Source organism: Tenrec ecaudatus, chromosome 12 (assembly GCF_050624435.1).
Source record: "Tenrec ecaudatus isolate mTenEca1 chromosome 12, mTenEca1.hap1, whole genome shotgun sequence".
In the NCBI taxonomy this organism is placed as follows: domain Eukaryota; kingdom Metazoa; phylum Chordata; class Mammalia; order Afrosoricida; family Tenrecidae; genus Tenrec; species Tenrec ecaudatus.
Window position 1 is genome coordinate 129,727,372 of NC_134541.1, and position 20,165 is coordinate 129,747,536.

Here is a 20,165-nt window from a genome sequence, read left to right on the forward strand (position 1 = left end):
CCCACACTTAACCCATAGCAACACCAGGCTCCTTAAGACGATACAAGGAAGCAAGAAAAGGAGACCAAAGGAAACTTCCAGGGTCACACACAGATGGAACCACCTGCTCCTCCTCTTTCCCACGTCTCACCCTTTCTTAATGGAGAATACCGGTCTCCCTCTCCTCTGGGTGCGGGGTCCATGGGTTGATGGAAGGACTGGGATGGACTGGAGAGCTCCATATCCTCCTTCACTGGGGAGGGAAGGAGGCTGAGAAACCGTAATAATTTATCCCCCAGCAGGCGCCCAGAAGCTCTTTTTTCCAGGACCTCTGGGGAGCTGAGAGGAGGTTAGGGGGCTCCAGAAGCCCCCTGAGAGGTCATGTATTCGGGGACACTGGAAAACATTCAGTTCTAGGCACACAGAACACAGGAATCGTGGCTAAAACCTCTCTCCAAGACAGAAGGGGCCACACCCAGGTAAATCCCTCCATCTACCCCCTCCCCCCACCCCCAAGGCACACTGGTGAGGAAGGTTTGGCAGAGTGGTTAGGTGTCAGGGATTGACAAATGACACCATGATGTAGTGAGTCCCCCAAGTAGTGGGCAGGCCCTCATGGTAGTGGGTGAGGTGGCCTGGGTGCAGGAGACCAAGGCTTTCTGTGGAGAAGCGACCACGCAGTCATAGCGCAGGAAGCAGAAGCCATCTCCCTGTGGGGAGTAGAGGAAAGAGAGGGCAGGTAAGCAGGAGGGGAGCAGGAAGAGGCTGGGGGCACCAGGTACGGGACCAGGGGGATAAGGGGAAGGGAGAACAGGAGACCCCAGAGGAAGGGCTGGCAGCCACCCCAGGAGGAATCCAGGCGTTGAGACCCACCACGTAGAAACCCGGGGAGATACCGCGGCAGGCCCGCAGGTGTGGAGGGCAGCAGTGGGCTGACCTCATAATCCAGGTCCTTGTGGTTGAGGGCGACATGGAGGGTGAAGGTGGAGGAATCGTGATGTGGCTGCAGGGAGGGCTGCTCATCTGTCTGATAGTGAACCACGACGTTCATCACTGCCCGCGACTGTGGCAGTGGAGAGAAATGCCTTGTGATTGGAAGATCCATGAATCCTAGATGGAGACACCCAGCCCCTGCACTACAGTGGTCCCATAGCTGGCCCACGTCTGAGCTGAGCCAGACTGAACCTCAGGGCTGCACCCTGCAGCCTCTCCTTCCTGGGGCCTGGCATTCAGATCAGAACAGGTCCTGGGTAGGGACTTCCAGCTCCGGGTGAGAGTTGTGGGAGGGTGGAGAGGGCAGGCAACAGCAGGGATGGCCACCCACCTTGGTGTGATAGCTATGAAACAGGGTCTCTGTCATGGGACCCACATAGGCCTTCAGCAGTTGCAGCCATTGGTCCTCATAGCCCACCTGCTTCATGTGGAGGTCTACCGTGGGTACATTCTCATAGCCTCTGGCCAACCTGACGTACTGTGGGCAGTGGACACTGAGCCACCCCACGTCCTGTAGGCACGCCCCTACTGGAGCAGTGCCAATCTTCTCCCTGCTCTTATTCCCTGCCCTTAAACCTCATGTTCAGGAACAATATTCTGTGGGGTCCTCCAACCTGGGCACAGGGCCCCTTGTGGCTCTCGCAGCATTAGGGGTGCTGCTGCTTATTTATCTTGTCCACCCAGATGGTCAACCCAGCAGGCTGACACAATTCATTGTCGTAACTCTATGGTTTTGTTTGATGGCTAGCATCTAAGCCTTACCTGGTAACTATGTCAGAGGGACGGGTGGATGGATACATGGACTGGAGGATAAATGGATGGGTGGGTGCATGGAAGGATGGATGAATGGGTGCATGTACAGACAGTAGATGGATGGATGAATAAATGGATGGGTGAGTGTAGCACACTGGACATCCGCATATAGAAGTGTCTTGGGCAGCAGATGAGCCAGTTATGGTGCGATGTAGCAACCATGATACATACAACTTTCCTCTAGTTCTTAAATGCTTCTTCCGCAACAACCCACTATCATGGTCCCAATTTCATCTTACAAATCTGCTTAGACCAGAGGATGTACATTGCTAGAGATAGCAACTGGAAACACAGGGAATCCAGGACAGATGACTCCTCCGGGACCAGTGGTGAGAGTGGCGATGCCTGGAGGGTAGAGGGAACATGGGATAGAAAGGGGGAACTGATTACAAGGATCTATGTATAACCTCCTTGCTGGGGTATGGACAGCAGAAAAGAGGGCAGGTGGAGATGTCGGACACAGTAACAAATGAAAAAATAATAACAATTTATGGATTACGAAGGGTTCATGAGGTAAAGGGGAGCTGGGAGGTAGGGGGTAAATGAGGAGCTGACACCAAGGGCTCAACTGGAAGACAAATGTTTTGAGAATGATGATGGCACCTAATGTACATATGCGCTTGACACAATGAATATATGTACGGATAGTGATAAGAAATTTATGAGCCCCCAGTAAAATGATTTTTTAAAGTGTTGTATAAGCCCCTAATAAAATGATTTTTAAAAATCAGGAGAGGTGTGTGTGTCAGGGTTGCATCCTCTCACCGTACTTATTCAATCTGTATGAGGAGAAAATCATCAGAGATGCTGGATTACATGAAGAGGAAGGTGGCATCAGGAGTAGAGGAAGGCTTCTGAACAACCTGCAATATGCAGATGACACAACCTTGCCTGCTGACAGTGAGGACAACATGAAGCCTTTGCTGATGAGGATCAGTTACTGCAGCCTTCAGTACGGACCACAACTCCGGTTGAAGAAGACCCACATCCTTTCCACTGGACCAACAGGTCACATCATGAAAAATGGAGAAAAGGTTGATGTTGTCAAGGATTGGGTCTTGCCTGGATCACAATCAATGCTCATGGATGTAGTGATCAAGAGATCCAAAGACGTGTTGCCCTGGCTAACTCTGCTTCCCAAGACCTCTTAGAGTCTTGACAAGCAGGGATGCTATTTTAGGACTAAGGTGAGGCTGACCCAAGCCATCGTGTTTTCAATGTCATCCGATGCAGGTGAGAGTGGGACCCTGAATAAAGGAAATGGAGGAAGAAAGGATGCATTTGCATGGCGGTGCTGGAGCAGAATCTTGAATGTGCATGAATGCTAAACTGACAAACCCATCTGTCTTGGAAGAAGTCTGGGGAAGCTTTGTCTCACAGACCTTGCACATGCTGTCAGGAGAGACCAGTCCCTGGAGAAGGACATCATGCTTGGTCAAGCAGAGGGGTGGCGAAGGAGAGGAAGGTCCTTGACAGGAAGGATTGGCGCGGTGGCTGCAACACCAGGGGCTATCGTGAGGATGGCTCAGAATGGGGCCGTGTTCTGTTTGGTTGGGTTGCTATGCTTTATGCATGGGGTTGCTATGGGTCGGAAGCGTCTGCTTGGCAATGAACAGTATTGGGTCACAGTTCTAATTCGCCTAAACATGAAGATGCTCATTTACAGGACCTGCCACATGATCTTACCTCAACTTACGTCTCACAGCAGACACGCGTGAGGTTATGGTTGAGTTGCACATGTGTGACTTATTCAGTTCTCTGGGTTCCATGCACAGTGAAGTAATGTCCAAGAGTAGCATGTCCCTAGAATTCCTATAAAGAGAGAAACAATAGAATTGTTGTTGTTGTTGGGCTGGAAGCAGCCAAAGCTGGTAAAATATCAAGTGTTCCAAAGTCCAAAAAGTGGAGAAAGAGATTGATTTGTACAGGAAGACTAGGGATTACAGAGGAACCAGGAGGGCTATGAGTTACACATGAGCCAGGAGGACTGGGGATTACACCTGAGTTACATAGAAGTCACAGGTAAACTTTGCATGTGAGTTCATCTCATTTCCATCACAGACTTTCCACACCAATGAACTGTTCACCCAAATACCTCCTAGGGGACATTCTCCTCATTCTCTTTTGGGAGCATCTTTATCATTTATTTATCCATAAGCTCTAACCTGGTCGTGCATCAGGTGTGAGCCTTCCTTCTGAGCAGGAAGTCATTTCAGCATAGCCTTAAATTAGAGTGATTCAGCCCCGAGGGCGGAGCACTATTCTCTCAGTCACAGAAGGAGAGGAGTAGAGGACAATGGAAGGAAGTTTGCCCTCTGACCTCTCTCAGCGGCTTTGCTCTGCCAGGCCTTTCATTTCACTGCTCTTGCAGAATAAAATGAAATCAACTGCAAACTCGGTAGTCACAGGTTACAGAAGGGGAAATGGAGGTTGCGTAAGGGGGAGTGAGAGGTCGTGGGGTAACTTCAAAACTTCCAGGTCCTGGCACATGCTCAGCCTTGAGTAGAGCCCAACAGAGAAATCTCGCCATGAGACGATCGACAGCTGGATGAGGTCTAGTCCTGTGAACAGGAACACTCTCAGAAACCCACAGGGGGCAGTTCTCCCCTGTCCTGTAGCATCCCCATGAGTGGCCATCGACTCGACAGCAGTGACTTTGCTTTGGGTTTGAATGTGCCTTGGGCAAGGATAAATGAAGTTAGAGACGTGGCTACATGAATTCACAACCACAGTATGGGGCTTTGAGCCAGGCTTGATCTGAGCCTTGTTTGATCATCAGTCTCAGCTGCTGTGCCACGCCTCCCCTGAAACATGCACCCCCTTCACAGCCATGACGCCAAGTCCTATTCTAATAAGTCCCTTTCTCCTCACAGAACAGGGTAGACTGTCCATCTCAATGAGAGTAGGAATTTCCATCTTTCTCCTTTGGGGTGGCTGGTGGCTTTGAGCTGATGCCCTGTGTTTGCAGGCCAAGGCACAACAACCGTGTCCTAGCTGTCCTACTTCTGCTCCCAAGACATGGTCACTGTGGCAGCACCAAGACATCCATGAAGCCTCTTTCTAGGTGATGAGGCAGCAGGTGCAGGTTGGAACTGGTGGACAGGTTCCAAGCTCTGAGTTTTGACCTAGGGTTCACTAGGCTTCATCTTGCTGCTTTCTCTCAGGGCTTCCAGCATTATCAAGGTGTGAGGCCTGACCTATCCCAGCCAAGCTCAGCCTAACAGGGAAGCTGAATGTTAAAATTCCTTCCATGTGACTGAAATCCCTGTGATAGAAGGCAACAGCAATGGTTCATTGATGTGCGCTTCGTCCTTGCGTTCCCCATCAGAAAACCGCTCACCTGGGACCTCAGCCCAGATGGCTGAACTCCTGGGACTGCACCTTGTGGTGTGTGGACTATGGGTCTCACGTTTGTGAACTGGTGGGAGATTGTCTGTCACAGGCCTGTGTCCTGGACTTTCCACCTTTACTCATATGAAGCCTTAGGCCCTTTGAACAACTCCTGCCCAAGTTGGGTGCTGCATTACGGAACACCAGGGACGGAGCGGTCACGTGTTGGGCTGCGAACCGCAAGATCAGCAGTTCAAATCACTCTATGCTCCGTGGGAAAAAGATGAGGATTTCTACTCCATTAAGAGTGACCATCTAGGAAATCCATCCCATCCTAGAGGGTCACATAGAATGGGGACAGTAAGTTTGGAGCTGGAGTTTGGAGAAAACCAAGTCCCAGTGTTAAATGTGTTCCAGTGACCTTTAACCTCAACTGGGCTAGGGAATAGAGGGGGCTCTGGAAAGTTCAGGAAGCAACAAGTTTTCTCCATCTTGGCCGGCTTCCTGGAGAGAGTGGCACTCTCCTAAGAAGACTGACTGGTGAGGGTGCAGTTACAGGGCGGGGCGGTGGCACCTACCTGTGATCTGTCACAGCCGTAGGGAGGGTGTCAATCTCATGGATGACAAAGGGACATATGCTTGTTCAATGGACATAATGGTCACTCCCTTCTGACCCTGGAGAGTCCCTTCCTCAGCAGGACAAGAACACCCTCAAATAAATTGCAAGTCTCTCCCAGAGACAGAAGGCTGACCTTGACCTGCCTGCCCCTTTCAGGTTTGTGCTGTGGGGTCTCCATCCATCCCAGTGTTTGCTAGGAGTCCAGTGCCTCCTCTCCTTTCTTACTCTATCAACTCAGACCAGATCTAGCCTCTTTTCAGATAGACTTGCCCCATGGCCTCACAGGTACGGGGAGCACTGTAACATATGTCTACTTCAACCCACTCAATTTTTCCCCAGCCAGACTCTCCTGGCTTCTCAAATATCCCTCTCTCGCTTTAAGTCCAATGCCACTGTCATTCCCCAGTATGACACCCTGGCTTTATGGTTCACAAGTGGTTGGATGGGAAAGGTAGTGCTCTACTTTCGGTGCCACCCCACCCCACAAAGGGCCAATTCAGGCTTCTCCTTGGCTTTCTGCCTATTAGCTGTTGGCTCCTTATGTCTCTTGGGCCATCCTTATGTCTTCCCTGCTTCAGTAATTGTAACACAATTCTTGAGCAATGCTGATATGTGCCTGGAGTCACCGCACAGACTGCAAGGAAGCCTCAATTGGAAGACACTCATTCTCTAAGCCCATGGATAGACTAACCTACTTCCCTCATCTGCTCAGAGACATCTCATCCTGTTAGCAAGCTTCCTAACCAAAGGGATTCTATTTTCTTGCGTTGTGCCCTGAGAAGTGCACCACACACTCCTGGCAGTCTCTCGGTTCTCCTGCTTCTGCTGCTGCTTCTTGACAACCATTTCTCACTCTCTCCAGTATTGTACCTCTCAGTCTCCTGGGTCTAGGAGGAACCCAGCTCAGGGAAACCAGGTCCAAAGATTATTTCTCATTTCTATGTTTTTGGTGCTAATAATAAGGTGTCTCCTTTCTCCTACCCCAAAATGTCTCATTTTTAAGCACAGCAGGATGGCAAAACTGACCTGTCTTCTTGTTAGGGTTCCGTAGCTCTCATTGGCATGGTTATCCTCCACAAATGTTCCATGAACCTTATGTACATTCTTAGAAAACTATTCAGTCTCTTGGGTGGGCCAGAAGCCCCTCATCTGTACGGTCTCACCCACTCATTGGGTGGATATGGAAAAGCTTATATGCAGAGGCGTCATACACAATAATTCACTGTCTTCAGTACTTTCCCAAGGGGCCAAACCAGACCACACACAGACATGTTTAAAGCAAGGAGGAGTCTCTCAGCACAATTCACAATAGAGTTTGGAAATGAAGGAGAGGGACTGCTTTTATTTTCTCTTTTCTCCTCCTTCTCCCTCTTCACTCTTTGAAAGTGCTATGAGCCCATCCCCAAAGGGCAAGGCTCACCTTGGGTTCATTGACAAAGGCTTCAATACTCCAAGAGCCTGTTAGAGAATGCATGCATACCCCACTGAGAAAATCAAAAGTGAGATTGTGGCTGGCTGGGTGCTGTGAGGCAGGAAAGAAGGAAGAACAGTGGCTACCCATGGAATGCAGGCCAAGGCTGCCCGGGCATGGAGCTGGGAGTCCCACAGAGAAAGCCTGTGTGGAGCTGGGGCAGAAACCAGAGCCAGAGGTTAAGGAAGCAGCAGCATAGGAGTGCTCCAAAACACCTTCCAGAACAAGCTCTGAAGACTTCAGGAATGGGCCTTCAGGGAAAGGAATCCACTGTAACCCGAATGTGTTGGGACAGGCCAGCTCAGATGAGAACTTCGCCAGCTTTCCCCCATGCCCTATACTCCTGTTCCAAGGTACTGTGTACTAGGAGCGACAGGAGAGGCCAGCAAAGAGGTCAAGCCCGCTCTTCTCTACTCCTCTCGCCCCCAAACTCCATGCCTGGTCCAAGAAGACACCTGCTGGCTGCCAGACGTTGTTCTTACTGGGTCTCTGAGTTGATTCAGTTCCTCAGCCACCTTGTGTGACAGAGGGGATCTGTCCCCTTGGGGTTCCATAGGCCGCACTCTTTACAGAAGTAGGATGCCAAACCTATCTGCCTCAGATATGCTGGGTAAATTGAACCACAGAGGTTTCCTTAGCAACTAAGCACTTAACCACGTCACCACCAGGGCCCCTTAGCCTTTTCTAGGGAGGCTGGGAAAGCGCTGCCTTAAGATGAAGAGGGAGTGCTGACTAATGCAAGGACTAAGCACTTCTCTGTACCAACTGGAAGTGAACACAGAACTTCTCACCTGAGAATGACCCTGGTAAGTCATGGGAATGCCTGGATTTTCATGGAGGAACAAGGGGAAATTCTTCCACTGGATGTATTTTATACACTTGTAGTTGCACTCATTGCATTTCCATGAATGATTCTTTTTTCATTAACATTTTATTAGGGGCTCATACAACTCTTATCATAATCCATACATATACATACATCAGTTGTATAAAGCACATCTATACATTCTTTGCCCTAATCATTTTCAAAGCATTTGTTCTCCACTTGAGCCTTTTGCATCAGGTCCTCTTTTTTAATCTCCTCCCTTCCTGCTCCCCTCTCTCTCAGGAGCCCTTGATAATTTATAGTTTATTATTTTGTCATATCTTGCCCTATCCGGCATCTCCCTTTACCCCCTTCTCTGTTGTCCATCCCCCAGGGAGGAGGTCACATGTAGATTCTGTAATCGGTTCCCTCTTTCCAACCCACTCACCATCTACTCTCCCAGTATCACCCCTCACACCCCTGGTCCTGAAGGTATCATCCACCCTGGATTCCCTGTGCCTCCAGCTCCTATCTGCACCAGTGTACATCCTCTGCTCTATCCAGACTTGCAAGGTAGAATTCGTATCATGGTAGTTGGGGGTGGGGGGGGGGAGAAGAAGCATTTAGGAAATGGAGGAAAGCTGTATTCTTCATCGGTGGTACATTGCACCCTGACTGACTCATCTCCTCCCCCTAGACCCCTCTGTGAGGGGATCTCCAGTGGCCGGCAAATGGGCTTTGGGTCTCCACTCTGCACTTCCCCCTTCATTCACTATGGTTTTTTTTTTGGATGATGCCTTATACCTGATCCCTTTGGCACCTCGTGATCACACAGGCTGGTGTGCTTCTTCCATGTGGGCTTTGTTGCTTCTGAGCTAGATGGCCGCTTGTTCACCTTCAAGCCTTTAAGACCCCAGACACTATCTCTTTTGATAGCCGGGCACCATCAGCTTTCTTCACCACATTTACTTGTTCACCCTCTTTGGCTTCAGCAGTTGTGTCGGGAGGGTGAGCATCGTAGAGTGCCAATTTAATAGAAGAAAGTGTTCATGCATTGAGGGAGTTCTTGAGTAGAGGCCCAATGTCCTTCTGCCACCTTAATACTAAACCTATAAATGTAGACACATAGATCTATTTCCCCATCCTCGTATATATATTTGCATGTACATGTCTTTGTCTAGACCTCTATAAATGCCCTTTGCCTCCTAGCTCTTTCTTCTATTTTCCTTGACTTTCCTCCTGCCCCACTACCATGCTCCGTCCCCACCTGGGTTACAACTATACTTCTTCTTTATGTACCCTTACCCTTGATCATTCCCTACCAGGCCTGCCACTCCCCCCTCAACACCAATTTGGGTCCCATGTTGTTCCCTTGTCCCTGGGTTTGTAAACACCACTTCCTTACCCCCCCCCCCAACCTACCCATATCCCAAGTCCCCCCGGAACTGTCGTTCCTGTTGTTTTTCCTCCAGATAGTTCATCCAGCCTGTCTTATTAAACAGACCTGTGGAGATTATAACATGCACGAAAACAAGACAGAGGAAAACAAAACAACAGTATACAACCAGACAACAAAACAACAAGAAACCACTGACAGAGAACAAAACAAAACACATCAAGAAAGAAAAGCTTGTAGTTAGTGCAAGGATTGCTTGTTGGCCTTTCGGAGTGTTTTCCAGTCCAGTCTGTTGGGACACTATGCCCTAGCCCCAAAGTCCACCTTCAGCATTCCCTGGGGACCTTGCTGCTCCATTCCCTTGCTGTTCCGCTGCACTCCTCCAGTGCTTTGCCTCGGTGTGGTGGGATCAGGTCAGGCGCAATTCCCACACTGTGTCTCCGGTGCTGTCCCCTGTATCGCCCTTAGCCACTGAGGGGCATCATTTCTCATAGTGGGGACCAGCCATGTTGTCCTCTCTGTGGACTGGCTGCTCTACTCAGGAACATCATCCTCATGGCCAGGTGGGCCAGGCTGTGCTCCACTCTCTCCTATTCCCCCTTCAATGATCGATTCTTATTTAAGTCTGGGATACAGAGCTAAACCCTGCGGTAAATATGACTGTGGAGCAATGCGTTATTTAATGTAGCTCATCTAGACAGTCTCTGGAACACCCACCAAAAGACCTTTGGTTAATGCATCGGGTCTCCACCTGTGGGTCTCAATCCCTTTGGGAGTCGAACAACCCTTTCTCAGGGGTCGCCCGATTCATCACAGTAGCAAAATGACAGTTATGAAGTAGCAAGGAAAATAATTTTTGATTGTGTAGGGGAGGGGGCCTCACCACCACATGAGGAACGGCATGAAAATGTCACGGCTTGAGGAAGGTGGAGAACCACTGTATAATGAGTCTGTTATCCGAGGAGGTGGGGGAGATACTGATAGGATTGGGTCTAGAGTGCTGGTTAACAGGATGTGTTGTGATTACCAGGCTGTGGGGTATAAAGTAAGAGACCTCAATACCAGGAGCAAGGGCATCTCATTCCCAGCAAGATAGAAGATCTGGAGGGAGGACTGGAGGGAGCACCCGAACGGATTGTGAGTGCACAACTCATCTTAAAGGCATAGTCACCATAAGGGATGGGGGTCGAGGTGGGGGTGGGGTGCTCTAAAAGGAATGTGGTTATCATTGTAAAATGCTTCTTCATATGAGTGAACAATTGAATAGTATGATATGTCAACTACGTGAAAACAAAATGTTAGAAGGTAAAAAAGAAAAGAAGCTCCCCGTGTCTTGAACCTTCATCCAGGAGATATCAGTGACAAGGACACAGCATCCATTACAGCGGAACCAGGATCCAGCGCACACAACAGAGCCAAGGACTTCCCAGAGCGCAGAGCAAGTAAAACTGAATGCTTCAGGCCCTGCGGTTGGTTTGTGGAGGTTGGGGCACTGGGCACTTAATGGGTAGAGCTGGCTTGCTGCCCTAATGACCTGGGGCTCAGTGTCTTCAGTTGGAGGCTTTCAGTGAAGTGGCATGCCCTTTGGGCATTCATTGGCAGCCCCCAAAGACCTTTGTCACATTGCTGGAGCAGGGCAGAAGCTGAGCCAAGATGCTAAAGGCCAGAGAGAGCCTGTGTAAGGGGTTGTGGCGAAGAAGAAACCAGTCCTGAATGAACAATCATATCCTGAGAACATTTCATCTGAATTGTAACCTGGTGACTTCTCTAATAAACCTCATAATCGGGAACATTGTGAATTTTGGGTACCCCTTGTCAGGAATTAAGGAACACCGCAGAAAGCTTGAGTTAGGCAAGGAGAGCGCCATGGGAGACAGAACAATGACTTAACAAGGTGAAAGGTATTTCAGGGAAATGGGAGACAGGCCTCCAAATGGGAGCAAACGCACCAGGTCTACAAATGGGTGAACTCACTGTAGCAGCCAAGCTTTTGAGACAAAAAGGGTCAGTGTTTGCCCAGAGGTGAAGCTCAGAAGACAAGAAAAACGGGAGCAGGGAAACGATAAACCAGGGAGGAAGTGGAAAGAGTGCTGCTGCCTTGTGGGTTTACAATCAATGTCACAAAGCAAAAGGCACGTGAATTGTTGAATGGAAAACCAATGGACTCTGTCCATTCACCGAAAGCATGCGCACATGCTTCCCCCCACATTCACCTCTCTCTCTTACACCCCCACCCACACTCACACACACACACAGAGTATCAGTTATTTTGTAAGGCGTACTGGGTTTCTGCAAAGGATGATAAAATGGAACTGGATAACGGTGAGAGTAACTGAGGTCACTGGATGATACACGTACAAATGGCTGAAATGACACGCGTTGTACTGTGCAAAGTACAGTCAGGGGTGGTGGTGGTGGGACAACCACGTAAGGATCTGTAAATCACAGAATGGGTAGACTTGTGTCCCTCCAAACACATGTGGACAGACTTGTGCCAACATCCCCAACTTAATCATTATTCCGTTTCCACAACCAAACCCCAAATTGTCCTCAAGTGGCTTCCCACTCAAAGGGAACCTTCAGGACAGAGTAGAGCTGCTGCAGAGCGTTATGGAGACAGTCAATCTTTCCAGGAGTGGACAGGCTCCTCTTTCTCCTTCTGGGTGGTGGGTGGTTTCGAACTGCTGACCTTGTGGTTAGCAGCCCCACACATGACCATTACACCACCAAGGCTCTTTCTGTGTGGCTGTTGGTGCACATCCCCACCAGGGCTCCTCTGCTTGAGCTCATGGCTGCAGCCACTGTGTCCATGCACCTCCTTGAGGGCCTTCCTCTTTGTCACTGCCCTGACACTTGACCAAATGGGAGGTCCTTCTTCAGGGCTGGTCTTTCCTGACAACGTTTCCAAAGGATGGAAGCCAGTAGTCTCCCCAAAGTGAGCAGGTTTCAGCGGAGCTTCCAGACTAAGAACAGACAGCGAAGAAGGAATTGGCTCCGCACTTTAAAGGAAAGAGCTGCTGGAAACCTTGTGCATATAGAGCTCCTTCTAGTCCCCAGGATGGGCAGTGGGCTCAAATGCCAGCTACGTAGCTCACTTGTCTTTTCTATCAGTGGGATTGATGCCTCTCATCCATCTCACGGGGTACCTCTGACCAAGTTCACCTGTTGCTCAAGGGAAGTCCCTTAGCCAGCCATTCTTCCCCACCTACCTAAGCCCTGCTCACCCTGAAAGTCTGCCCCTCCACCAAGCCCCCCTCCCCGATATTGTCCTGGTGTCCATTTGCTCTCAGAAAGCAGGTGGCTTCATTGACAGATGGTGGGGGGGGGCAGAGTCAGGGGAGAAGGGCTTGTTCACAGTCACACCATTGCATGAGGCTCTCTAGGAGGAGAATTCAGGGTTTTACTGCCCAAGTCAAAGCAGAAGCTCAGGTGGAAGATGGGGGGGTGCCTGAGCCTACTTGCTCTATTGGGAATGGGCTGGCTCTGAGCAGACGTGCACCCGACTGAATGACACTGGCATCCTGAGAGGGAACCAGCTTTTATTAGGTGGAGGGGAGCCACAGGTCAGGGAGGGGAGGTGGCATTTTCCCGGTTGTGCACTCGACAGAGGAGGGAGGGCGAGGTCTGGGTTAGAGGAAGGTGAGGTGAGCATCAGCAGGGACACCACAGCTCCCCTTGTGCTCCTCAAACAGCCGGTCCAGGGCCTTCAAGTAGAGTGTGTGGTAGTGGTCGACGTCTTCCTCCGTGGGGTGGAGGACCTGGGGCACGTCGATGGGGCGACCCACTGGAGGGAGAGAGGGAGGCAGCTGCTGAGCTGAGAGCCCTCTGATGCCCAGGTGGCTGAGGGCAGCTTGCCCTAGGAGATGAGTACTCACCTACCGTGGTGATCACCCTGCGGAAAGGCATGAGGCCCCAGGATTTGTCCGAGAAGAGGCTCTGGCCAAAGAAGATGCAAGGAGCAAAGCCCACCAGTTTCTGGATGGTCCTCTGGCAGCGGTACTGCCAGGAGTCAGCAGGAAAAGTCTTGGTGTTGAAGATATCATTCTCTCCGAAGGAGTAGATGGGTACCAGGGAGGCCCTTGGGAGGAGAGGAGGGAGCATTAGGCTGCTGGCTGGTGCCTGAGCTGCCTCAGAGTCTCTCAGCTGCTGCTTCCCAAGACCGTGAAGTCACACTCAAGGGGGCGTCCACCTCTGAGCACTAAGAAAGATCCCCCAGAAATGGGCCACCTTTCTTGAGACTCAACGGTGCACTGAAAACAGGTATTTTTCTCATGTCGCCTTGACAACATGACATGATTGCCAGGCGGCGTGTGCGCTCCTCCCCAGGTGAGGAAGCATGGCCAAAGGCTTGCCTCTGAGGTAGTGCCAGGGACTTGAACTCAGGACTTCCGGGGCCCCTGTTTTGGGCACTCTCAACTTGCTCTTTCTGATGCACAGATATGGAGTGGGGTGGGCAGCGGTTGCGCACCGTGTTTGACATGGTGTTAGCACTCAGCGCGGAGGTGGGCACTCTCCCTGCCTGTATGGCTCTTCAGCGGGAGCCAGGTGAAAGCTCCAGCATCTTCCACTGACCCCGGGGGACATCAGAGCCACTCACCCGTGCCGCAGCGCAAGGCGCACGAAGCCCTTGCGATTCAGGAGAACAAGACTGTGCTGGCCTGGGCCCGAGTACAGGGCCTCCTGTGCACCCCCGACGACGATGACCATGAGCTGGCCGCAGGGGTTCTGGGACAGGATATAGTCTAGAGACTGGCGGTCCACAGAAACGAATCCTGTCGGGGGTGGTGGTGGTGGTGGTTGTGGGTAGGGATGCACGAAGCAGTCACCACCAGCACAGAGGGCCCTAAGTCCCTCCACTTTATGGGAAGGGTGATCTCCTGCTTTTGTCCCATACCCACTCATCCCATTTGGTGTCAGCCTCTAGTCCACATGCCTGCACCAGATCACCAGCATCCACTAAAAGCACATGAAGCGAGTGATACTGGTGGAGGCGTGACTAGCCCTGGGCACTGGCTCCCCCTCCTTCTCTTCCTCCTCCTTCTTGCTCACCAGTACTCAAGGCATATTCACGGTAGATGGGGAGGCAGAAGACACCTGCCAAAGTGGCCAGGAAGGGCCGGAGCCCAGGGAACTGCTGGGAGAAGGCGTTGGTTTCTGTGCAGAAGTTGCAGATGTACCCGAAGCCCATGATCCCGTGAGGTTGCACTCCCATCACGTAATTGCGGTCCGGGGGCAACTCGGCTGTTTTTACCAGCTGTGGGTGTTCCGGCAGGATTGGGGAGAGAGAGGCAAAGGGAACGTCACGCTGGGAAAAGTTAGTCCCCCACCTCTGTGGACCTCCAAGTGTAAGGTCCTGGGAGGGTCCAGAAGATGGCCGTGTGCCCCCTCCCCACTGCCTGTGCCTCGGCCATCTGACCAGTCACCTTGATAGGAAAATAATCCCTCAGGTACTTCCAAATTGTCCGGTTCCTAATCCACATGGAGCATCTTCCACCTGGGATCACAGGTCACAGAAGTTGTCATGTCAGAGTCCTCCCAGGCTCCTGCCCTGCCAGTTTTTGCTGGAGTCGGGGTGGCACTGTCCGAAACTCACCTTGGTTGGGTGTGTCCCAGTCCAGGTAGAGCCAGGCAAAGTAGAGAAGGGAGATGGGCCAGAGCCAGGTGAAGAGGAGGAGGAAGATCAGGAGGGTGCAGAAGGTGCCTGGGTGAGAGGTGAGAGGGAATGAGGAATGAGCTCCCTAAGAGCTTCCGGGCTCCCTTGGCCTGTAGGGTGAGGACAACTGGTGGCCTCCCTCCAGTCCCAGACCCCCGAGCCTCTCCCATTCTGCTCACCCATGAAAAGAAATGTGGTCACATAGTGCCAGACCAACGCTGATTCCAGCCACCGCCTTCCTGGGGTTTTCATGGTGGGGGTGGTCGTGGGAGCCGAGGAAACCTCCATCCCAGGGCCTCCTGTCTTCCTTGGGGCTCGGGGTGCAATAAGGCCCGCAAGCGAGAGCTTCGAAGCTTGCCCTCGGTAATGTTTTCTGGGCCTGGAAGCCTGGCTTTCCCTGTGCCTGTGAGTTGGCGAGTGGCTGTGGCCCTGAGATTCGTGGACAGGAGGACAGAAGGCTACTGACTCCTCCCTGGAACTGATATTTGAACTTCTCCCTATCAGTGGTCTAGCCTGGCCCCTGGGCAGGGCCTGGGAAGGCGTGTTCGAGTGAGGGGCAGTCCCTGGGTGCTGGAGAGATTGGTGTGGCGAAGGGGCATTGGAACTTACCCAGTGTGCCCCAGCAGGGCCAGGTGTGTGTGTATGGATGGGTGGGCACACAAATCCCAGAGAGATGATTCCTCCTCAGCCTGTCTGAACCTAGACCTGTTTGCAAGTCGCAGTGAGGGTCCAGGCCATAGGGGCCAGGTGCTGGAGTGCGGCCTGGTACTGACCTGAACCTGATGTGGTACTGGCCTGCGCGCGCGCGCGCGCGCGCGCGCGCACACACACACACAGACACACACACATAATGAGTGTGCTTGCCTGGTTACCCTTCTTTATTTTACTCCTTGGACACCTGGGATAGAGGGTGGGGGCAGCAGGTCAGTTTAGGAGGGGATGAGGTGGCTGCTTGCAGGGCCACCTTAGCGCTCCTGCAAGAGGTGCGTCAGTCCCTGCTTGTGGGGTGCCAACACGTGTCCACCTGCAAGGCTGTGTGGGGACGAGCCCCCACTGCAGGCAGGAGACAAGCCACGGGCGATGGTTGCCCACTGCCCGCTCAGCGGGACCTTGGCCTGTGCACTGCAGAGAGGTGAGTTGAGGCTGTGTGCTCAGCAGCTGGTCCTGGCAACTGTGGAAGAGCCAGGGTCCATGCACAGCAGCGCCAGCAGCCAGGAGCACTGCCTGTTGGCGGCCTCCAGGGAAAGTTCTTTCTCTCAGAGCTAGAAGCCCTGCACCAGCAAGGACTGGAGAGGAAAGGCCCACGGGGAACACAGGCTACCCAACCCTGCCCAACCACCCCTCCCTGGGGCAACCTGGGCACCCAGCCCTCGCCATGTTCTGTTGCCAACTAGATCTGAATACTCAGTGGTCAGGGTTTTGCCTGCAGCGCCTCTCAGGACACTCCCAGGGCCAGGAAAGGCCACCTGGCTGCCTCCAGGCCTAGAGGGCAAGTAGGAGGTGCTGGCCTGGTCTGAAGAGGGGTAGGGGTACAGGGCTGAGAAACTGGACTCCTGGGTCTTGGAGTGAGCGAGCGTGCATCATTGGTAATTTGGGGGACCAGGATAATCAACTTACCTCCATCTCCAGTGGAGGAGGCGAGGGGTCTGAGACCCAGTGGCCCCCCACCCCACCTCCACTTCACCAGTAGGCGCACAAGATGGGAAGGTGGAACCAACAGGGCAGCATGAGCATGGCCTCCATGCAGAAGTTATCGAAGGCCCTGAGCACCAGGATGCCGCGAGGGTGGAAACCGAAGAAGAGGTGGTATGGAGAAGGACCCAGCTCTGTGGTCTTGAGGAGCTGGGGGGACCCGAGGCAGGGGCAGTGCCAGGCCATAAAGCTCCTTCCTCTGCCCACTCCTTCCCACAGGCCACGTGCTTTATAGAGAGTGTCTAGCAGTATACAGGGAGCCCTGGTGGCGCAGTGGGTTACGCTGGGCCCTACTAACCACAAAGTCAGCAGTTTGAAGCCACCACTCGCTATTTGAGAGAATGGCTAGGTTTTCTACTCCAGTAAAGATATATCATCTCAAAACCCCACGGGGGAAGTTCCACCCTGTCCTATCAGGTCCCTGTGAGTCGGGATCGACTTGATGTCAGTGAGTTTGGGGTTTTCTTGAGTTAGCGGCATACAAGAATATATGCCTTCCAACGGGCCCTGGGAATTATAGGTGAGTGCCTAGTATGTAATTTCTTTTCAATAAGACCCTTAGCCTGCCGCACTCCGCAAGGTCAGCATTTGCAAACACAAGCCGCCCAAGGAAGAAAGATGGAGCTTTCTACGCTCGAACAGAGTTACAGTACAGGCAATCCACAGGGGCAGTGCTACCCAGTCCCAGAGGGGCAGGGTCAACGAGATGGCAATGGTTATCCGTTGGGCTGCCATCCTCATGGTCTGCAGTTTGAAACCACCAGCAGCTGTGCCGGAGAAAGACTCCACTCCCATAAAGAGCTGGCTTCAACTTGATAGCAGTGAGATTGGTTTCAGTTCAAGATGCTTTCTCTGAAGGTTCACAGCCTGAACAATTCCAGCTTTCTTACCCATCAGATCTCCACCATGGTCTGAGTGGTCAAAAGTAAAATGGAAACTGACTTACAGTCTTTGTTACACACAAGCTAGTTTCCAAAAGAAGAGAAAAGAATGTCTTCACTCTTTCCATTAAAACGGTAAATAAACTAAGTAGCTAAAAAAAAATCCACTTCATTTGACCATGACCATAACTCTAAGAATCAAATCTATGAGGGAAAACCTGGGTCAGCATCCTGGGAGCACTGTGTTGCAGTGGTGACGTGTTGTGTTGGGTTATGATGTGCTGCATGGTTGGCAGTTCGAAACCAACAGCGGCTCTGCAGGAGAAAGACTGAGCTCTCTACTCTCATCAACAGTTAGTCTCAGAAACCCACAGTCTCAGAAACTCCATGGCAGTGAGCTGGGTTTTGGGGTGATGCTGTCAGATAAGTGTTGCATGAATGTCAGGTAACGCGTGTGGTTCGAGCCCACCAGCAGCTCTGCTGGAGAAAGATGAGGCTGTCTGCTTCTGTCATGATTTACAACCACGGAACCACCCCATAGGGTCACTGTCAGTGGAATGGACCAGATGGCAGTGGGTTTGGTGTGATTCGCCCCCTGGTGGAGCTGGTTGGTAGTGCTGTCGTCCAACCTCAAGTATTTCCCACCCACCCATCCTTCTCCAAGGCAGAAGACTGACTCACATGGTGGCTATGATTTGAAGCCCACTGGATAGCAGTGTTTCCTTTCCTTTCCTTTTCTTTCTTTATTTTTGTGAACAAGCATGGAATGCCTTAAGCACCCTACACTGTTTGCCTGGGGGCAAGGGAAAGGAGATTGCCAGGTGCTTTGTTTCCCAAGGCTGCATGGACTTGCTGAGACCCAAAAAGGGAAGACTTAGCAGGACAGTGGCCACTTAGTGGTCCTGGCTTAAGAGACCAGAGGAGGCCTTTTACTGTGGAGGGAACCAGGTAGTGTTACCCGCTCACAGCTCTTACACATTCCCAGGTTTGGCCTCAATCGCCTGGCCTTGACTCCTGGTCCAACCACTAGTTTTTGCCCCCTTGACCGACCCCATACTAATCCGCATCAGCTCAGCAGGGAAGGGTTAATGATTATCAGAGTTCACAAGGTATAAGGAAAATGACCAATGGTGAGGTCTTGGGGTCAGGAAGATGGTCACTCCAACTCTGTGGAGGTCAGGTCTTTGGGCCTCTGTGAGGAGTCTGCAGGCAGCAAGCAGTCCGGAAACCAACTTGCCTGGGCAGTGTCTCCTGTGAATGGCCGGCCCCTTTGTTGCAATGAGAACAGCTCAGAGACCCCTTAGTCAGTGGTGGGCCCTGAAACTGGAGGGGCTGCAAAAAGTTTACTTACCAGGCACCAAAAAAGGTAGGTCCTATATGAGAACCCCCAGAATGGAAGGCTTGCAGAGAAAGGCCAAGGATTGGTGGGGAACACACCCTGTGGCAGCCGGTGCTTTTTCCAGGCCCAGGATTGTAACACATTGCCTTTCTTCATGCACACATTTCAGTCAAGGGTCTCAGGGGACAAGCTCCTACAGGGAAATATTTCTGCTTCATTCATACCTATCACAGTGGCTCTTTGAATAAGGTCGCCTCCCCACTGGCTGTCAGCAACAAGAGGCCAAGTCTCCTCCTCCACACAGTGGACCCCTTGCCTCTGCAGGTGACAGATATTCACTAAATGGGTAGGGGGTCTGGAGGAGGCAGGGTCAATCAGTTTCCAGTGTCCATCAGTGCTCAGCCTGGCCACAGGCTAGCCTGCTGGCTTCCCCTTCCAGGGATTTGGTCAAGAGCGCTAACGAAGAGGGGCTTTCTCACAACCCGCCTTGCCCCATTTCCATCCACAAGGCATATTAGGTGTGCGTGTGTGCGTGGCTGGGAGAAGTCAATGGGTGGTGGAAATAAAACCCCAAAGAAATGCTCAGGTTACACCAGAAGGCACCAGCCCAGGGGTCAGCCTCACGTGCCAGGTAGGGCGGCTTCGCAAGGGAGGTGGTTTATCAGCAGGAGAGAGGGAGGAAGGAGAGGGTTATAAAAACAATAACAAGCAAAGAATGGAAATTGGCAAGTGTTGGGCGGATGTGCAGATAGTCACACTTAGTGCCCACTTGGTAAAAGGGTGAACCCTCTGTGGAAAACAGTTTGCTGGAGCCTCACAGTTTCAACCTTGCTTGAGCATCTGATCCAGCAAGGCCCAAGGGGCCCAGGTGGCACAAACAAGCTAAGCACTTGACTGCAACGGGAAGACTGAGGGTTCAAAGCCCCCAGTCACCACCTCCCCAGGAGAAAGACTGGCCTGCTGCTCTGGTAGAGATGGCACTCACAAAAACCCTAGCGGGGCAGTTCTCCTCTGTCCCAGGGAGTGGCTGTGCACCGGCACCTAACAGCAGTCATCAACCTTACACACCCAGCAGCGTGAAAAGCAGGGCTCCCAAGAGGTTCTTGTACACCAGTGTTCACAGCAACCTGACTCCCAGTAACCCAATGGTGGGAACAAGGGGTCAACAGGAGAATGTCTAAGCAATGCGAGGTC

The 20,165-nt window shown here is 51.9% G+C and overlaps 1 protein-coding gene across 1 annotated transcript; it reads right to left on the reverse strand.

The window, feature by feature from the left end:
• Nucleotides 1-13,035: 13,035 nt before the first annotated feature.
• On the reverse strand, nt 13,036-15,311 carry LOC142422938 (2-acylglycerol O-acyltransferase 3-like). Its single transcript, XM_075528145.1, has 7 exons — nt 15,239-15,311; nt 15,000-15,107; nt 14,830-14,900; nt 14,456-14,660; nt 14,004-14,178; nt 13,282-13,484; nt 13,036-13,190 (listed from the first exon to the last, which is right to left on the reverse strand). Exons 1-7 carry the CDS (start codon nt 15,309-15,311, stop codon nt 13,036-13,038), a joined length of 990 nt encoding a protein of 329 aa, XP_075384260.1.
• Nucleotides 15,312-20,165: the final 4,854 nt, after the last annotated feature.

Bases quoted from the DNA above. Each gene is read 5' to 3' on its own strand.
- LOC142422938 (XM_075528145.1), bottom strand. From the start codon at position 15,311: ATGAAAACCCCAGGAAGGCGGTGGCTGGAATCAGCGTTGGTCTGGCAC. The intron at 15,108-15,238 runs GTGAGCAGAATG...CCTCTCACCCAG, and splicing joins GACCACATTTCTTTTCATGG to GCACCTTCTGCACCCTCCTG. The intron at 14,901-14,999 runs GTGAGTTTCGGA...CTGTGATCCCAG, and splicing joins CTGGGACACACCCAACCAAG to GTGGAAGATGCTCCATGTGG.